Raw genomic sequence first — 18,844 nt, forward strand, 5'->3', positions numbered from 1 at the left:
TTTTAAGTGATGTGTATGTTATAAAAAGAAATCCAGCCAGTAACCTGTAAAAGGTAGGCATGTAAAAATCTACTTTCACACAGGGCTTCCTGAATTACATCTGACATTCAAGCCATGTGGGTCAGAATTCACAGGCTCTCCAGCCTTAGCTGGTAAGGTAGGGAAGGCAGTTCCCCCCTGTGCTCTGTGCTGTGCCACATAGCTGGAAGTGAGGGTACATAGGGCCTTCTTACCATATGCAACCTGCTTCGTGAAGGGTGGGCTCCAAGAGGTGACATCACCTTGTCACGCTTGTGATATCCAAACCCTGGTTTAATGAGCACTTTTAGAGACTTTAATGGAAATATTTTTGTTTGTTTAATTTGAAAATCTGTGCAATGTGTAGCTCTGCCTCATCCAAAAATGACAGAGGCCTAAAACTGCCAAACACAGAGGGTTTCTAATAGCTGGGAGAGTTGCAGTGGAAGTGCTTAGCAGCAGGAGCTGCGTAACCTACATTCCAGCAAGAGGAAGTTTTAGATTAAAGGAGTTCTGATAAACAGGGTTTTACTGCGCTCCTCCAGCCAACTACAAATGCAGTAAGCACTAATGATGACATTAATTATTTAGCATGATTTTTTCTTGATATTCCTCTGTTTTCCATCTGCTGCGTAGGTTTCCAGATTTGTAATTTTAAGTTAGATAATAACTAAGGAGGACAGAGCACAGAAACAGTAGGTCCCTTGTAACTTAACGCAGTATCTTATCTGTTGCATATCTGGGCTTTTTGTAATGAACGTGTAATGCTTTGTAGCCAAGCTTTTCATAGGAATGCTGTTGTCATCTTTCCTCTCTGTAAAAGCCCCTCTGCTCCCGACACTTTAATTGCACAGTTGCCTAAATGAGGCACTGCGGAGTGTTAATGTATGAGTCTGAGCGACAACACACTCCTCTTTTCACAGAGCTTTTGCCCTTGGTCCTGAATTTAGCAGAGCACGTACCTGAAAAATAACCGGAGATTCAAGGGGAATCGCTACACTTATCCGCTTGCATAAGGTTTGTTGACACAGGGATCCTTCAACAGAAACTCATACTCTTTCCCTGGGAATAATAAGCAACGCAATTAGTGAACTGGCTACTAAGTGTGTGGCTGGGGAAGACAGCAGCGGCATTTCTGTATTTCTGGAAGCAGTGTTCAGTGTCCACATGGTCTAAAACAGAAAAGGGGGAAAACAAGAAGGGGGGGGGGGGGGGGGGGGGCGCAAAAAAGAAAACCAGAAAAGGCTTGCAATCCAGCCTGCAGCCTCCCTTCTTGCAAGCTGCCCCTCCGGCTTCTCCCAGGCAGGCGGCAGGATGCTGTCGGTCCCTGCGGGGCCGTTCTCCCTCGCGTTCTCCCGGGTGCCGGGCACAGCCGGCCGCCCAGGGGGAGCGGGGCTGGGGGGCGAGGGCTGGCGGAGCTGATGTCAGAGCAGGGCGGCGGGAGCGATTGGGCTGCGGGAGACTTTGCAGCAGCAAATCCGCCCCCCTCGCCTCCCCCCACCACCCTCCACCCCCCACCCCCGCACCGTTGGCTTCAAAGCGGCCGGTGCCCAGCAACTCGCAGCGGTGCAAAAAGTGGGCGCGGGGCCGGCAGAGCCGCCCCCGGGCATCGCCCCGGCCGGGCCCGGCACGTCGGGGCGGAGGCGCGACCCCTCGCCGTGAGCGCTGGGCAGCGCCGAGCAGCCGGCCCTACCCACCGCGCTATAAAAGCCGCCTCCAGAAAGAGGAGAAACTCCGCGGGAGGAAAACATCTCGCTGCCGTGCCGTGCCGTGCCGTGCCGCGCCGCGCCGCTGAAGTACGGGCATGACATCCGTCCTGGGCAGCAGCAGGGCGTCGGGAGGGCCGAGCGGGCAGCTGAAATGCAAGTCCAAGAGAAGGAGGAGGAGGAGATCAAAGAGGAAAGGTAAGGGAATTTTCACCTTTGGCTTTTTTTTTCTCCCGCTCTCTGCCGGTCTCTCGCACGACACCGGCTGCTCCTGTTTTTATTGTCTGGGCATGGCGCACCGGCACCGGCCCTGCCGCTGCCCCGACGGCCGGTGCGGGGCGGGCGGCGCCTTCCCCGCTGCGCCACCGGCGAGGTCCGGCCGGAGACCGGAGGGGCCGCGGCTCTGCCCCGCGGGCGGGTCCTCTCCGCCCCCTCCCCTCCGTTTGGGGCTGAGGCCGAACCCCCGCGGGGGTGCCGGCGGGCGGGGTCTCGGTGGGCTCTGTCCGGGGCAGCGCGGCGGAGCCGTCCGGGGATTCCGCGGCCCCGGCCCCCGCCGCGCCCGCCGGCCGGGCCCCTGGCAGGGCAGAGCCCCCCGGGGCAGCGCGCAGCCCGGCCGGCGGGCCGCCCCCCGCAGCTATCTCTTCTTGTCTTTTTGTAGATCAGGTCTACCGAGTTCGGCTGTCTCGGTGCTGTCCCCCTTCCCGGAGCGACCTTCCTTAGGAAGGCGCTACTTACCCTAAGCACGGAAAGTGAAGCTACAGGGTGTCATTGCGAACGGGGACTGTGCCCTGGATAAAAGCTCCTCTCAAGGCTGTCCTGTTTCCCCTCCCGTAGAAGGGATGACACACTACTGCCGGGTTTTTGACGTTTTGCCTGCAAAAGCTGAAGTCAACAGGCTGTGAACACTTTAAAGTGAAATAAAGGGACAGGAGAAGCAGGGTGCCGAGGGTGCCCAGCCGCAAGGCGCTTCATTGCGGAGGCGCCAACTCCAGGTGCTTCCCTAAGCAGTAAATAGCGTCTAAGCTGGAATTGTCATCATTGTGCGGGACTAACACAAGTTTTAGCTAGCTGGTCAACTCGGGCTGAATATGCTATATCTTCTGCTGATTTTAGAAAACCTGATTGTAGGTGCCATTAGCTAAGTGTCTTTTAATTATTGATTACGGTAAAGCCGGTAGGCGCAGTAGTTGGTAACTTTTTAGAAAGGTGTCAGAGCAGCCTTTGTCTGGTAGCTGGTCAAATGCTCCATGCTAGACTGTCTCATTGGACTGTCACTGTTCTAACTTTCATCTCTGAACTCTCTCCATTCAAAATCACAGTAACAAACGGTGACCTGGCCACACGTGAAAACAGCCATGCAGATATATCAGGACTTCGAGTAGGGGTGTAACCTTGACTGTTACTCTGTGTCTTTAGCAGACACCTGGTCTCTGTTACTCTCTGTTACAGAATTGATTTAAAACACTTAAGTGAAGAGACACTTTCTGTACTCGGTCTCTTTAAATCTACTTGTGCTGAAGTTGTGCTCTGCAGACTTCTTTATGCTGTATTTAATCTAGCAAAACTACTTTTTTAGGGACATGCAAACTTAGTCTAGCTTTAGCGTCCCTGCACTTGGCCAAGAGGAAAGAGTAACCCATTAACCGATGCAATGGAGAAAAACTGCTTTGTTGTACATCATAAGTGTTAATTTTGTTTCTAAAAAGCAGAAAAAAGTGAGTCTTTCAATAAGACTTTTCTGATGTGTCCTTTGTTGCTCTATGTTTTGCCAAAATAAGTTGGAAATTGAATGTCTTTAAAAACCCACAAAAACTTCCTAAACAATAACTTGGTAGATGGCAGCTATTTGCAGAATACACAGCTGGAGGTTGATGGCATTCTGGAAGGTGCCTGGCTGACCAATATCAATAAGAATGCACTTGAAAGGCTCATTTTTTTTTTTATTTTATTCCTCCAAATGTGGTACTGCAGCCACTTTCCAAATAATGTAGTTGGTTAGTACACTAATTATGGGGAACAATGCTTGTTTTCTTGTGATTTTGATTTTATGTCATCACAGTATATATTCATAAAAATACACATTCCTGTAAATTTGTGCAGGCAAAAAAATGCATGTAACTTCAGGCATGCCCAGTATAAAACCTGTTGGATTTTACTATTATGCTAGTTTATTTACTGATCATCTATTTCTGTGTCTTTTTTTGGTGGTGTCTAAAGCAAAGGTGTTGTTTAAAAAACTGACTATCCTGGAGACTGGTCAAGAAAATGTTTATTAGGCTCATAAATTACTATGCCTTTATGAGAATGAATATGGGCTCTACTATTTTGCAGGTTTGGTCTGTTTATTAGATTGTGAAAAATCCTTGTAGCGAATTACACCAAAGACACTTGCCTTTAACTATTCTCCAGCACATATTTTGTTGTTTATAGCAAGAATACTTTTAGTAGATGCTTTAAAGTCTGTAATTACACACATATATTTACACACACAGAGATACCTATGGACCCATGTAGCCAAAAAATAAATAAATCACTGTAGACTTAAATTTAAACTGAGCATTAATCAGAGCAAGGAAATGAAATTATCTGTCACTTCCCCACTCCTTCAGAAGATGGACTCAAGAAATTACTTATACAACTTAATATATTTTATTACACGTTACATATGAACTATGCTTAAAATAAGGTTGAGACATTGCCTGATAGAATATCTAGGAATGTGTAGCAGTAGAAGTAAATATTATTCTCTATTTAATAGCGTCATTTTTCCTCTTCTGATTTTCTTTCTGTGTTTTCAGTCATATTTTTGTCCTGGTTAGTGTGAATTATAAATTAGTGTGTCTGGCTATAACACTTTACTCCATTTCTTTTGCACCTGAATATTTGGTTTTAGGAGTTTCCTGGGGGCAGAAAGCAAGTTCAAGTAAGGAAAGCAAACAGTGTTCTCTGAATAGTGGAATTTCCCTGTGCATTTAGGCTAAAAAACAATAAAAATTTGCTGAAAGAGAGAGAGAATTTCCATATATGCAAACTGAACACTGAAAAGTGTAGGACACTGAGTGTGATTCCAGTGTACAATAACATTGTCCAATAATTAATTTGCATGCATCTTATTTTTGCGCTTGTGAAATCCAGCAACCCTTTCAGTATAAAGATCCCGCCTTGAAGACTGAACGTTGAATGTCCATGCAATGAATATCACATTGCAAACATAGATTTCATTCAGTTTCACACTACACTCACAAAGTGTGTTAAAAAGCTAAAATGTGATATTCATAACCATTTATTAAATTAGTATAGGTAGGAATATTTTCATTGTCTTTTAGAAAATAAGTATGTTAACTCCCAGTGGGAAGTAAAAATCTTAGTTTCTCAAAGACTTAATGAAAAATAAATATGGATGCTTGCCAGATTGTCTGCATAGTAATTGTGTGTAAAAGCATTAATAAGTATTTTATGTTTTTCTCTGTTTAATCTGCGTGTATAAAATGAGTAGATGTTAGAAAACTATGCCTAATGATTTAGAGAAATCCATTGAAAATTTTTAGGCTTTATAAAAAGTTACTGTATTTGTGGGTTCTTGTTGTGTTTCATCCAGGGCTCTCGAGTATGACAAAGCACTGGCAGAATTCAGCACAGTGGCCTCGGCACGATTTGTGCAGATTTTATAGCCTGTGGTATAGATTTTGAAAAGGAGGCTTGTTTTCTGAGATAAATGATTACAAGCAGACCAAACAAAAGCAGAGTTGCCTTTTAGTGATAATACTAAAAAGGCCACACTTCAGCAGCCTCCGGCAACTTCTTAGAAATCAACATATATAAAGTTAGTGTGAAATGGGTGATTGGAGGTATGCCCCTTCTGGGTTATTTTACACTATAAGACAACAAATAAGCCACCTTATTTGTAATGACATTTTATAGAGCTAGCAATTAAAGTTAATTACTGGAAACGGGAGGGAATATGGTATCCCTGATGTGGTGGAAAGCATGGCTGAGGTTGCTGCTGGTACAATAGGACATGAAACAAAAGTTGACAGAATAAACTAAATAAAGGCAGCAAGCGGGTGAGAGAGGCAAAGTGATTGTGAAATGAAATTCCATGAAAAATTAATGAAATAGAAAGATTGTGCTGAGAACGGAGGGAGGAAACCAGCTTGGTTCTTCATCATCCTGCAATGCCAAAGTAATAAATGAGCGTGTTTCATCTTGGCGAGGTTCAGGGACACAACTCCTTCCCCACAACAGGATTGCGCCGTGCTTCAGGATGTGTTCCGCTTATCTCAACCCCTGACAGCTCGAGAGGAAGGGACTGGATTTAGTGATAAAATTAAATTGATTAAACCTTTATCCATCATTTAATTTGGTACCTTTCTTTTTTTCTTTTTTTACTGTTACCTCCAATTTCCAGTGATCCATGTAATGACAGCAATTTGAGATAGCATCAAGGACATTAGCTACGATGACTGAACTTAAATTTAGAATAAAAATATGGGATTCATGAGTCCATATCTAAATAGCAAGTGATTGGGTTATAGCAGAGTTGTATCTACCTAGCAACAGCACGTAAGTGTGAGGACAATAAAATGGTGCATTTTACTTTCAGAGGGAATAAAATATATCAACTTTTATCTCAAAATATTAATTATGTAAGTATAAAACCCACTGATATAAATATTGACCATCTCTTACATGAGCAAGGACTTATATAGCCATTTTTGCCTTTTTGAACACAGAAATTAAGTCAGATATTTTGCTTTTTTCAGAGGTGATGCAGAAGTGTATAAAGCTAGTGGCAAAGTATCATACTGTTGGAAATTGCTTCATATTGCTTAAAATTTTGTAGCTTCTCCTTGGTGATTTGGGTAGGGAAATTCTCCCATAAGGTGAGAGCTTTGCTTACAAATTCCAGTTTAAGTGGTATTAATGGAGTTTTCAAAAGATTTAACGGCATCTCTTTTGAAGGGATACCCTACAAATGGGAAACACTGCACTAAAAATTAAAGATCAGATGAAACTGCCTTATGAAATATTGAAGTAACCAAAGGTCTGCGCAAACTGTTTTCTTAGGTTCCTTTAATGCACTTTAGGTTAGCAAGTTGCATTAAAAATGCCAACATTAAAATGTTTGTCTGATCTCTGTTAATTGTACTACTTTTGAATTACTGCTGGCCAATATTATATATGTTTTGCAAGTAGTAATGAACCTGAATTGATCCCTGTGTTTACAGCTAACTATCTCTACAACCTTTCAGGCAGTTTACCGTTTTTTCCATGTAAACTATTAGTTATCTAGACAAAAAAAAGCTGATACACATCAGTAGATAAAACATTCTCAAGGCATCTGTGATGAACTTGATGTTTTCTGTGTAAAACAGCTCATTTTGCTTGCGAATTATTGAAGTTCCAGTAGTAAAACGAAGTGCTTACCTTTCTGCTCTAGCCGACCTTTGTTCCCAGCTATATGAATTTGAAACGAAGCAGCGAACCCAGAGGAGTTTTAACAGCATATTGTGATATATAATATATTAAAAAGACTGCTTTCTTAACTGGTGGAAGCAGCTTGTCAACCCATACTAATAGGCAACCCTCTCAGAGTCATAAAATAATCAAATTTAATGCTATAACAGAAAGCATTAAATGGATGGTGTTATCACCTTTCAGTCAGTCTAGAATTTCTTACTACGTATGATAGGTTTGAAATATGAAGGTGTATGTTTGGGTTCTGAATTAACAATACCCACTTTGAACTAAGGACTGGACATCGCCATGGATGGTTTAATGAAAATCTCTGTTAAATAAAGCGTGATAACAGGGGAAGCACAGAGCAGGGCAGAGTGTGTGAAGAGCAGCGTGGCTAATATTGAAGATATTACAGTGTCGTTAATGAATTAAAGGTTTATTTTCACTGGGTATATTCTGTTTCATTCTGGCTTTACTCGCTCCAAAAGGAATACTAGAAATAGTGAGGATTCAGAAACATATGGCAATATGGGATTAGAGATGTGTAAAATTTCAGTAGAAGAAAATTAAGATTTATATTGTTACTTTGGGGATAAGAAAGAAAACAGTAGAATTATATTAAAGAAGGAAAGATTTTTAAGAAGGTAAACGGGCTACTCTGATTTATTTCGGATTCTTTTATTCACAAAAACAGGGGCCTTTAAGGAAACAGAATTTCAGCATGTTTAATAGGAGTGAAAGGACTTTTTCTGTTGATACAGTGTGTAGCTGGCCTGGTAAATACATTCATTCAAGCTATGGAAGAACAGAACTTATGTGTGCATAGGGAGTTGAGTTATTTGATTAGCTCAGCTGAGACTAGCGTTAGAAAGTTTGCTGCTCGCTTCAGTGGATGTAGGCTTGGGCTTTAGGTAGGATACATTAAGAAGGATTTGGGTTTTTTAATATGAGATATGAATCCTCTTTTTCAGGAAAATATCTGATTTCTGACTCACTTGGATTACATGGGAAGGTGATTTGTAGGCAGTTTAATCGCTCCTGTTCACTGTGAGGCTTGTTGTACTCTCCCGTTGTCACAGCTGAAGCTGTAGCACGGCAGTTCAGGAGGTGCCTCTCTGCTTGGCTTCGCGGCAGTGGTAATGTGCATCCCTCTGCCCGTGTGCCTCCCAAAACCGGGAACACAGCTGTGAGGAAGGCAGGCGCATTTCCTTGGAATATTCCTGATGGCTTTTTAAGTCGCCTTCCTCTCTGTTCCCACTCAACGCCCTGCATGATGTATGTAAAAAGAGACTGAAGTTGAGACTGATTCCCAGTCTCTTACTTTGATGCTGTAGTGAGGTTAGGAGGATAACGACCTGTTTCTTATTCCCTTGCAAAAAGAAACAAAAGAGTGGCATAAAAGGGGGTACAGACAAACTTTAAAAATGCAATGATTTGTTAAGCAGAAAAAAAGCAGTTACTGGCATGACTGCTTGTGCATCATCATCAGATGAATATTGTGTAGTAGGAGATTACCCCTGCAAACCAATAGTCTGTCTTTGTGAAAGTGTTCCTGCTGGGTGAGGTTTTGGTCCCAGTGCTGTACCAACTATTGAATCTGATTTTGGAGGTGTGCCACTTGCGAGTGCTGTTTCTGAAACCTGCAGTACGTTCTGGTGGCGTTTTATGTGCAGTTCAGGACTGAGGAATGGGCAGTAAGTAGATCTCAGCAAAATACTTCATGTTAAAGTGTGATATTCCCCCCCCCCCCCCCCCCCTTTTTACATTATCTTTGTTCCTTATAAGAGAAATGGTGCTCAAAATTATTAGCAGAGTCACCTTTCTCTAACTGCTAATGAAACATCAGCATGAAGAGTCAAAGCTGCTGGGAGGAGTGGGGAGAAATAAGTACAAATTGACAGATATTTTACCTCCATCTCCATAGAAGAAAACTTACACACAACTAATTTTATGCAATTGCCCGCTTCTTGCCACTTCTCAGAGACTGTGACTATTTAAGGAATAAATAGTGGGGTTTAACAAATGCAAAATGACAGCTTTCAAGCCAATTCTAATAATGTATTACCTTTGCATAAGGCCTGCTGCTGCTGCCCCTACTCCCAGTAAAACTGAAATTGAAACTTCCCAGCATGAGTCAGGGTGGCAGAACTATGCTCCTATATACTTGTGCCTGTGCCTTAATATATATGTACATATATATATTTTTGTATGGAATATAAACTTTTGCTTCACTTGTCTAGTAGTATTAAATGAATGACTACAATAAACTCCAAGTTATATTAGACAAAGGGTCTTTAAGCCTGTAGAGTCCAAAAAATATTTACATAAGGGATTTTTGTATTGAAGTATTTTTAGAGATGTAAAAAAATACGTTTGTATAATTTGTGTGTTTATACACATCCATCTGTATGTGTTGTATAAACTTGTGATTTTAAAAATATGTGTATAAACATTCTCATAATATTTGTGTATGATCTTCCTCTAAGTAATACTGATGGTCTTACAGACAAATCACAAGACAGAACTGCACAAGGACTATAACATTATTTTTTTTTAGAGTGAGGAAAAAAAAAACCAAATGAAAGAAACTTCTTATAAGTGAGATTTTAAAAGGGTGGTTCTATATTCTATATTTGTAGGTATGTTTTTTGAGTAACTAAATAATTCAGAATGCTGAAGACAGATGCTTATGTCAGGAAGCACCTGAACCTTTACCAAAAAGGTGGATTTGGGCTTAAGTTTCTTTGTGTGCTGATCTTTCTCCAGCTGAATCTTATGGAAGAACTGACATAACTGGGAGCAGAAGCCAACCCTGAGCTTGTGCTCTGTATTACACCCATGCCAGCAGCCCTGCCACAAACCGCCAGGCAAAATGCCTATGGATTCTTGAACAATATTTAACTGAAATTAGCTTTCATTAGCTGATTTCCAGGTTGTAATTTTGCTCCCTCATGCCAATGGTGAATTGCTATTTGCATGTCAGTATGAAGGGTGATTTGGGGAGTCAAGGGGCAGAGCCGCAGTGGTCTGTCTTTCTTCCATTGTTGAGCAGCGCAGATGGTAATTAAATTGGAGCTCAGCTCTTGCTGCTCCTAGATTTAGGAGTTTAAAAGAAACCATACAAAAAAGGGAATGTTTTCTAATATCACTGACAGCAGTCTCCTCCAGCTGCAACTGCTGCAAAGATTATTGATTGATCTGTGTTTATAATTTATTTATGCTAAAGCATCTGATGTGTGTCTGTAAAATCTGTTTCTAAAATATACTTGACTCGTTTTCAGTTCATGTTTATAATGGCCAGTTTTTACAGCTGTGTGACAGAGGTTTGCTTTACCTGGTGCTGTGCCCACAAGGAGCACTTTTTGTGCCTTCTGCTAGAATCCATAAGCACAAGTCATTCGATCCTTTTTTTTTTTTTTTTTAAGAAAAAGAAAAAAGTTTCACTGCAAATCCTTTAGATTTCATACACAGAAAGAAGAGGGAATATACAGTACTCAAGCATAAATGTGAAGCATTTTGGTTCTGCCAGCACAAGCCAAAAGCTAGCCTTTCTAGGTTAACTCATATGCTGCCAATAATACTTTTAAAATGAGACTTTATTTCTGCATTTGTTTTGCTAAAAAAAAAAAAACCTGAAGAATTTTGGAATCTTTGCATGGTATAATACAAGGTGTGAAATGTAAGGTAAAAACAGGCAGTGAGATACTAACAGTGCCAGTTACCAGAAGATGGTTATTAGGTGTCAAAAAAAAAAAATGTACACTGGTTTTGATTAGTCAGAAATGAAACTGCCTTTTTCAGTTTAGAAATGTGATTAGTAATAGAAGTAGTTTAACAGAACACTGCTTTATAGATCAGTTAGCTCAGGCACATCTTTAGGCAGGTGATACATTCTGCTTAAATGAGGTAAGAAACCATAGACAAAGAAGTTTTGGCAGATTTTCCTGAAGGCTACCAGTGAATTCCTTATTAAATTTATACTTTCATGATGTAATGCACATTGGACTATTTTCCCTGCCAGTGATGAAGATCATCCTTTTTAGATAATTCCAACTCACCCCAGCCAGCAAGGACTCTTATTGCCCAGAGTTAATAAAAATGCATCAGTGTAATCAGACTAGGTAGATGCTCAAAGTATTTATGGAAAGTCATTATTAACTCTTACAGACAGAGAGAGGCCACATTCCCCCTGTTTACAGAGAGGGAAACTGAGTCAGGGCAGTTAATCGTTTGCAGAGTTAATTAGCAAGAGATACGACTTCAGGAGGCAGCAGCTCCCGTTCCAAGTATCAAAAGGAACTGTTTCTCGTTCTTACCCATCTTTTCTGTCTTTGCATCACATCGCTTAGGTCTATCATTGCAAAATACTCGTGTGACATGGCAGGTCCCTGGGAGCACCGCTCATTTCAGGGCGGACGGTGTGCCAGGCTGCATGCAGGCAGCCAGCACTCGCAGGCAGAAGCAGGTATAATCCCTGCCTGCAAGGCAGCCTGCTACAGTTGTTTGCAAAACAGTTCTGCCTGGTGGTGTTTGAAAAAGGGCTTTTTATTTACTTATCTATTTCGTGTGTAAACAAATGCATGGGATCAGATTCTTCTTTGGTGTTAAATCACTTTTGCTCTTCAGTTCCTGGAGACCTTTGATTTCTGCCATGAATGGCTTGTTATACATGCTGAGGGCAAGATTTCTCTGGATCCGAGGTTATATTTAAAAGGAAACTTTCTTCAATATTAGCAGCACATTGCTGACATGTGTGTAGAATAACTCTGTTTTTATAACATGCATTAATGCCTTCAGATGTTACGAGAATTTGCTTATGGAATTGATTCAAACTGTTACAGATTTTTTTTTTAAAAAAATGAGGATTCTCCTTTTAAATGAATCACTTAATTTTAGTAGGATTAGATCGTATCTATATTTCATAACTTTCCATTAAAAATCTTAGTTACAGTGCCTACATTTGTGCCTTGCCTGTAGTTCATCAATTTTGTATATGCATGTGCTTCTTGGAAGACCAGCCGACTATTCCACTTTAGCTGAAACTACTGTAAATTGACTGTACTCTTTAACCATAAAATAATCTGACTAGAATGTGGCAGAGAATTCTAAGATGAAAAAAAGAACCAAGCCCTGGTTTCTAAGTCCAGGAAAGAAATTCTAAAATTTAAAAACAATTTAAAAAATTCTGTTCCCTATACTTTAATTTTGCCTCAGAAAACTCTAAGTCCTCATCTTAGAGTCTCCAAAATTAACTTAAAGCAAGAAGTAACAAATTACATGCTGCTTTGGGTCTTGTAGAGAGCTGTTTTAACGGGAGTATGAATTAAACAATATAGAAGCTGTCTCAATCTATTGTTAATGATTAAAAAGATAACCGCAAAGGCTCCAAAAAGCCAGTTGGTCTTAAAATAAAACATCATGTATGTAACACGGAAAATCCATGTGTTTATCACATATTTGCACTTTGTAAATTTGTTTCTTTCTTTACCAAAACACCCTTCTCTTTCTTCCCCTTGTTACTATCTTAAACCCATTGTTTGTATCCTCACCTACTAAAGCAGTTGTTATTCATACAAATTATGAAAATGAAAGTATATGTGAGATTGCTATCTGGATAAGACCAATAATATATCATTGAAGGTCTTTGAGGTAACGTATGGCCTTAGAACAGCAAAACCACTTGTTCGGTCTTTCTATTGCTGCTCAGAAAACCAGTAAATAATAAGTAACAAGATCTGCATACAAATATGCAAATGTTTCAATTTTTTGTGGAATCAGAAACTGAATAAGAAGTTCTCTTTTCCAAAAAACTGTCTACATATAAAAATTCTTTAATGCACTTACTTGCCAGCATGTATTTCTTAGGGCTCGTTCTGTTTTAGCACGTCTAAACGTATCTTCCTGCCACATTCTGAGCTGAATAGATGTTTCGCTGACACTGGCATGTAAAGCTAGTTTCTGCGCTGTTTAGGCAGAAATAGGAGACAGCAAAAAGTAGTGGTAAGGGGCTGAGACTATTACTATAATGGCCATTATCGCAAAAGCAATGTGTGCTTCATATGCAGGCAGTTGGATGAAGAGAGTGGTTTCTTAATCTTGGTTAATCTTGTTTTCAGGTAATTTTCCTTTTGTTGGTTTGCCCCATGCTATATTGTTTCAAATGCTGGCTCGGGCACATACCTGTCTGCAGATGCAATCATGCACAGACCTCATACAGACAATTGACTGAATTTCCATCTGTCATTTCCCCGGGCTCCAGCAGGTATCAGTGAGTTTGTGCATTGTAGAAGAGATGATGATGACTCACTGAAACCCACATGGCAAAAAGAGACTTCTCAGTGATTGTCAGCACAAGCTTTGCATAGAGATGAAGTACAGGTGGGCAGGCACGCTAGAGGAGATGAGATGCTCGCAGCACATCTGTGGCCAAAAGCATGGCTTAAGCACAGCAACAATGCAGCTCCCTGCCCAAATGCTGGAAACTGGTTTCTATCAGCCCTTTCTAGCAGACAGCTTGTCTTTGCCGAATGTTGACAACATATTACATAAATTTCCCTGCAACAGCTTGTTCCAGAAACTTTCCCCAGTAATGTAGATTAAGTTAGAATTCTGTTTTGACTGCTGTAATGCATATTCATTAGATAAAAGCCCAGACAATTACTGTTATAGTTTCACTAGCAGGTGGAGCATGTTTTAGGATTTGATGGGCATAGGATTTGCTGGAATAATCTCAGAGAAATTTAGGGGATTATTTATGTGAATGGGGGGGTTGTATGAAAAGTGAGAATGTAAGCAGATTTGAAGGTGATTTCATTATGGTTTTATATTAGTTTGCTTTTACTATTTTAAATCTAGAATAAGTTCATACTTTGAACAAATGAAGTCTCTTAGGGCAAGTAACGAACCACACAAATAAAAGCTACCTAAGTAATATAGTTTAAAATTGTGTAGATAGTAAACAGCGGTATTTCTAAAGGAATAAAACTTTATTGCGTTCATTTCCCAAAACTAGAAAAAAAATATTTTCTCTTTTCACTTGTATAATGTTCACTTTCAACCATTACGTACATTAAAGTTGTAGATTAATTTTTGTTGAGTAGGCAATATTACAGAAAATATGCATGCATCACCATTGCTGAGAATTTGTGAACAAAAGCACCATTTATTTGTTTATTTCCACTAGAAAAGAGGAAAAGGTTGAGAGCAGAATCGAGACTAAGAGAATAGGAGCCCGATCCTGTGCTGTTACATGGGAATCTTTCTTTTTCAGGTGCACCAGCCCCTGCTGCTTATGGGACCTTCATCTCATAGGTCATCCTCACATGTGAGGTCATGTTGTCTTCAGTGGAGATTGACCTTGGCAGTAATTTTTATAGGGGTTATGGTCATGCTAACTGGCATATCAGTAGTAGTTCACTGCCAAATTAGAGTTTCAAAAAGAAAACAAGGAAGATAAAATTGCATGCTCAGGAAAGCACTTTATTTTGTCCCTGCAACACAGCATCAGAATTTCACATTAAAGGAGTTTTAAAAATATACTTGCATAGCACAGAAGTTATCAGTCTAGACTCCCCATCTGTTGAACGCCTCGTAAGTAAGAATCAGTAGCAGTTCAGTATCTGGTTTAAACAGAAATCATAATGTAAAAATGCTAATAATTTCTCTACGCTGTTTTGTTAGTAATGGAACTTCAAAGCTATGAATGCATATGTTTATATTCAATTTCTATTTATATACTTAAACACAGTCACTCTAGTACTATGCATATTAATGTGCCAATATGTGCTCCAGCAACGCGTATATTAACGGGTATGCATATTTATATAAAGGGCTGAACTCACTGGAAGTTTTGTCTTAGGCTTCATAAGAAGCTTGGCTCAAACCCTGATTTTTTTAATAAACATTGGGCAAATTTTCCAGGAATGGATTTAGATCATAACATTGTCTTTTTGTTGTAGCTGTTTTTTGATTCTTAAGCACAAGTTTTTTACAAGCTGCATCGTTTTCACCAGCTTGTGTAGAGATATTTCTCTGTTGACAGAGCTGCTTCCATACTCCCTTTGCCATCCTCTTTTGTCTTTCTTGTTTAAGTGTGTTTTAATCATGTTTTGTAATCCCCTATGCTGTTATAACTGATTAATTAGCAAACCTTCAGTTTCAGGCTCTGAATTTTTCTCTTAGGCTCAGACCATTTATAATCTTAGCTGAAAAGACAAAATTGAACATCTGCCTTGTAATTCATCTCTTTGCATCTTGTACCCATCGTGATTATTGTTTGTCCTTTATTAAGGGTGAAATGTTACACTCTGTGTTATCTGGGCTCTTCGCCTGAAAATAAATCCATGCTGATGGGCTACAGGGAAATGGTGAAAGTCAAGGAGTCCACAACTTGCATTCTTTTATAGAAATTTTGGACCTCAGATGTCCATTTTTTCAAGAATCAACTTAGAGAAACTGTGGCTGGGAAAAGATAATGATAGAGATGAATTGTTTGTTTCAGAACTTTAATCAGTTTATATTTTCAAAATTTTCTTTGCAAAGGTGAGAGATAGAAACGTACATTTATTTGTATATTTATGAAAAGTAAATAAATCCAGAATTTCATTCAATCATAGGATGCCAGAACCTATGGTTTTCAGAAAATCACATTACAAGACCTGCAGCTGTACCAACTGCTGGTGGCAGTGAAGGGACCATGCTTCTTCAGAAGTTCAGGTCTGAGCTTCCCTCAGCTCCTTGTCAAGATTTCCACATGAAGCCTGTTTTCTCAGATCTTCTGCAGGGAGCATTTTTTCTCTGCTGCACTTGCTGTGCATTTTTGCCAGAACCAACCAATTCCCCTAAAAATAAGTCCATTCACCACCACCACCCTTCCCCCCCTTCCCCCCCCCCCCCCCCGCCCCCAAATGCCAGCCCCAAGCTGGCATTTTTGCCAGAACCAACCAATTCCCCTAAAAATAAGACCATCCACCACCCCCCCAACCCCCCCATGTGTCTTGGTATAGCCAGGATTGACATTTCAAGGGATTGAAGGGGGATTGTGTATCCATTTGCCATTACCTATTTACAGCTGGAAATCATGGGCTGGCAAACTTCCTCTCCCCCCTCACAGCGTGAAGGAATAGTGGAAGAGAAATTCTGCCAAGATGTTGTACATTCGTCAGGACAGCTAGAAAAGTGGCACATACAGTTATTTCTTTGCTTATCCAACCTTCTCTCCTAGTCACAGTCTCAAGCAACAGGCAGCAGCACAGAGAGGACTTCTTTACCCAAAAGTAAGGGGGTGTCTCCAAGTGTCACATAATTTATGCAGAAGTTGCTTGTTTCTCCTGATACCCACATGAACTTAGTCATCCGAAGGACCCTGTTCTCTTTGGCGTGAACTGGGCCAAAGTGGGGTATTAAGGCTCTTCCGTATATTGGTTAAAGGCCTGATGGTGGTAACCAGCTGCTGGGGTTTCTTGCAAATACGCATTTCTGTTATTCATGCAATGTGAGCCTTTCAAAATCTTTGAGAGCTCCCAATGCTTCCCAACAGGGTTACTGCAGGTTTTGGAACAATACTGTAAAATAATATAGTTATAAATATTTTCATTATGGAAATAAAAGAGGAAAGAAAACAGCTAATGTAAAAAAAAAATCAACTGATTTTTGTATTTCTTTCACAAATCTGTGCTATCTTTGTAGATACTAGATTAAAAAATAATTGCAAATATGAATAAGAAATAACATGTGCAGAAAACTTCATTTCAGCTAGAATTAGCAATGTGAAGTGCCTTTCTGAGGCTGTGATTCCAGTCTGCCAGTTTTCCAGAGTGCACAGAGCAAGTGTGTCTGTGACTAACGGAGCCCGTGAAGCATTTTGAAACAGTCTCTAGTGCTCACTTCGTTCTCCAGGAAGAACTAATTTTAAATGTTGCAGGCCTTTCAGGAGGTACAGCATCTTCCTCTCAACTGCCTCTTTTTTTCTCTTTGGTTTGTTTTTTTGGTGGTGTGTTGTTTTTTGTTTTTTTTTTAAAGAGATCTCATCTCTTGCAGATGTTTATTCACTTACAGCCTCCTATTGTCCAGCTGCACTGTTCTCTTCTCGGCCTCCCCTCAGCTGCTGTCTTTGGAGAGCAATGTTCAGCAAGGAGCAGCTGGCTCTGATGCTACTTGGTTAGGCTGAATTCTGGGGCAAGAGAGTGTTTCTTTAGAAGAAGCAATGTCTCAAGGGTTGATGGGGCTTAGGGGAGATGCGAGACCCCACCTATAACAACGTGTCCTCCACCGGGAGAGCTGATGTGAGGCTCGCACGCAAGGCACACATCTGTGTTGCCTCTGCATGTGTGTTCCATAGCGCTGTTTTAGGAAGTCCATGAACCCTGTGTGTGTCTGTCCAGATGCAGGTCAGGGACTTCTGTCTGGTGTGTGTGAGTGAGCTGCTGAAATTTTGGGGTCACAGGATGGTCCAAATAGCAGCCAGCTCTGCTGGATGTGCTCACATGAACCTGTGAGAGGTTTGTTACTAGGGAGACACACAGCCGTGTTTCTTATGTCTGCTGGTGGCATGGTGGGAGCACAGTGGCCTGTTGGCTCCCCCAGCCCCTTCAGCAAGGAAGACGTGTCTTACCTGACTGTTATCTGGGGTCTGGGGGCAGGTTCACACACTTGCAAAATGAATTTCTGCTAAATGAAGTTCTTTTCTGAAACTGGCAAAGCTGAAACTTCAAATTATCTCCTCCTTTATTACTAGGACATATTTTTAGGCCCTAATTCATGTCTCATGTGAGCACAGTCCTCCCACTCCTATGTTGGGAGTACTGAACCGGAGGCTGAGGGCTGCGTGTTACATTTTCTAGGAATAGATGCTACCCAAGATTTTGAATATTTACATTCTTTAACTTGAAACAAAAAAATCTGCCCAGTGGTTTTAGTCCTGCATATGGTTTTAAAATCGTGAAAAATCAAAGCATGAACTGCTATCCTTTGTTTTCTTGTTGCTCAATCCTCATTTTTATTTTGGTTGTGTGGAAGGGATCTTTGCTTAGTTAGTTTGCATCTAGCTGCTGCAAATGGCAAAAAAAAAGTAGAATATATGCCCGATTCCTATTAAAATATTTTGGATGTCTCCTGTTTTCTGCACTCTCCTCTTGAGCTGCAATACCACAGCCATGGCCCCCCATGAGTGCCTGGAGCCATTTATGCCCTGCTGGGTTTGGTGGGCAGCGTGAGGGCAAATCCAGCAGCACACCTGTGTCCCCTTCCTGCCGGCGCACTGCAGCCAGTGTTTAGGGAGGTAAACTCTGCTAAAAATTCCCTCCTGGGAGCCCTAACGTGCAGCAAGGGCAGCCTCTGGTCTTCAGAGGAGGCTCCGGCTGATGTTGTCAGGTGGCAGTGAGAGGGTCTCACAGAGGGGGCTTGGCCCCACCGCAGCCTGGCCAGACGCGGTGGCTCAGCACACTGGTGAGCTGTGGGAGCTGTGGCTGCAATGGCACAGCCCCTGCCCTGCTGTGCAGCCCCCCGCCCAGCGCCCCTGCGGACATGGGCCTGGAGGTAGCTGCATCAGTGCCAGTGGCTGTGAAGCAAGGGACTCCACTCATTAAAAAACCCTGCTGGTACGTGATTTAGCAAGCTACCGAGCTAGATGATGAGCTCCAAAGAGGACGGGGGTTTATTTA

The 18,844-nt window shown here is 41.3% G+C and overlaps 1 protein-coding gene across 1 annotated transcript in view; it reads left to right on the forward strand.

Moving 5' to 3' along the window:
* Window positions 1-1,578: 1,578 nt before the first annotated feature.
* Window positions 1,579-18,844, forward strand: part of ADARB2 (adenosine deaminase RNA specific B2 (inactive)) — a 320,228-nt gene continuing 302,962 nt past the window's right edge. Inside the window, exon 1 of the mRNA XM_013296422.3 lies at window positions 1,579-1,922. Within this exon, the coding sequence (XP_013151876.2) occupies window positions 1,823-1,922 (100 nt within the window). The 5' untranslated portion in view covers window positions 1,579-1,822. The remainder of the gene's footprint in view (window positions 1,923-18,844) is intronic.

This window comes from Falco peregrinus, chromosome 5, assembly GCF_023634155.1.
Source record: "Falco peregrinus isolate bFalPer1 chromosome 5, bFalPer1.pri, whole genome shotgun sequence".
NCBI classification, from domain to species: Eukaryota; Metazoa; Chordata; class Aves; order Falconiformes; family Falconidae; genus Falco; species Falco peregrinus.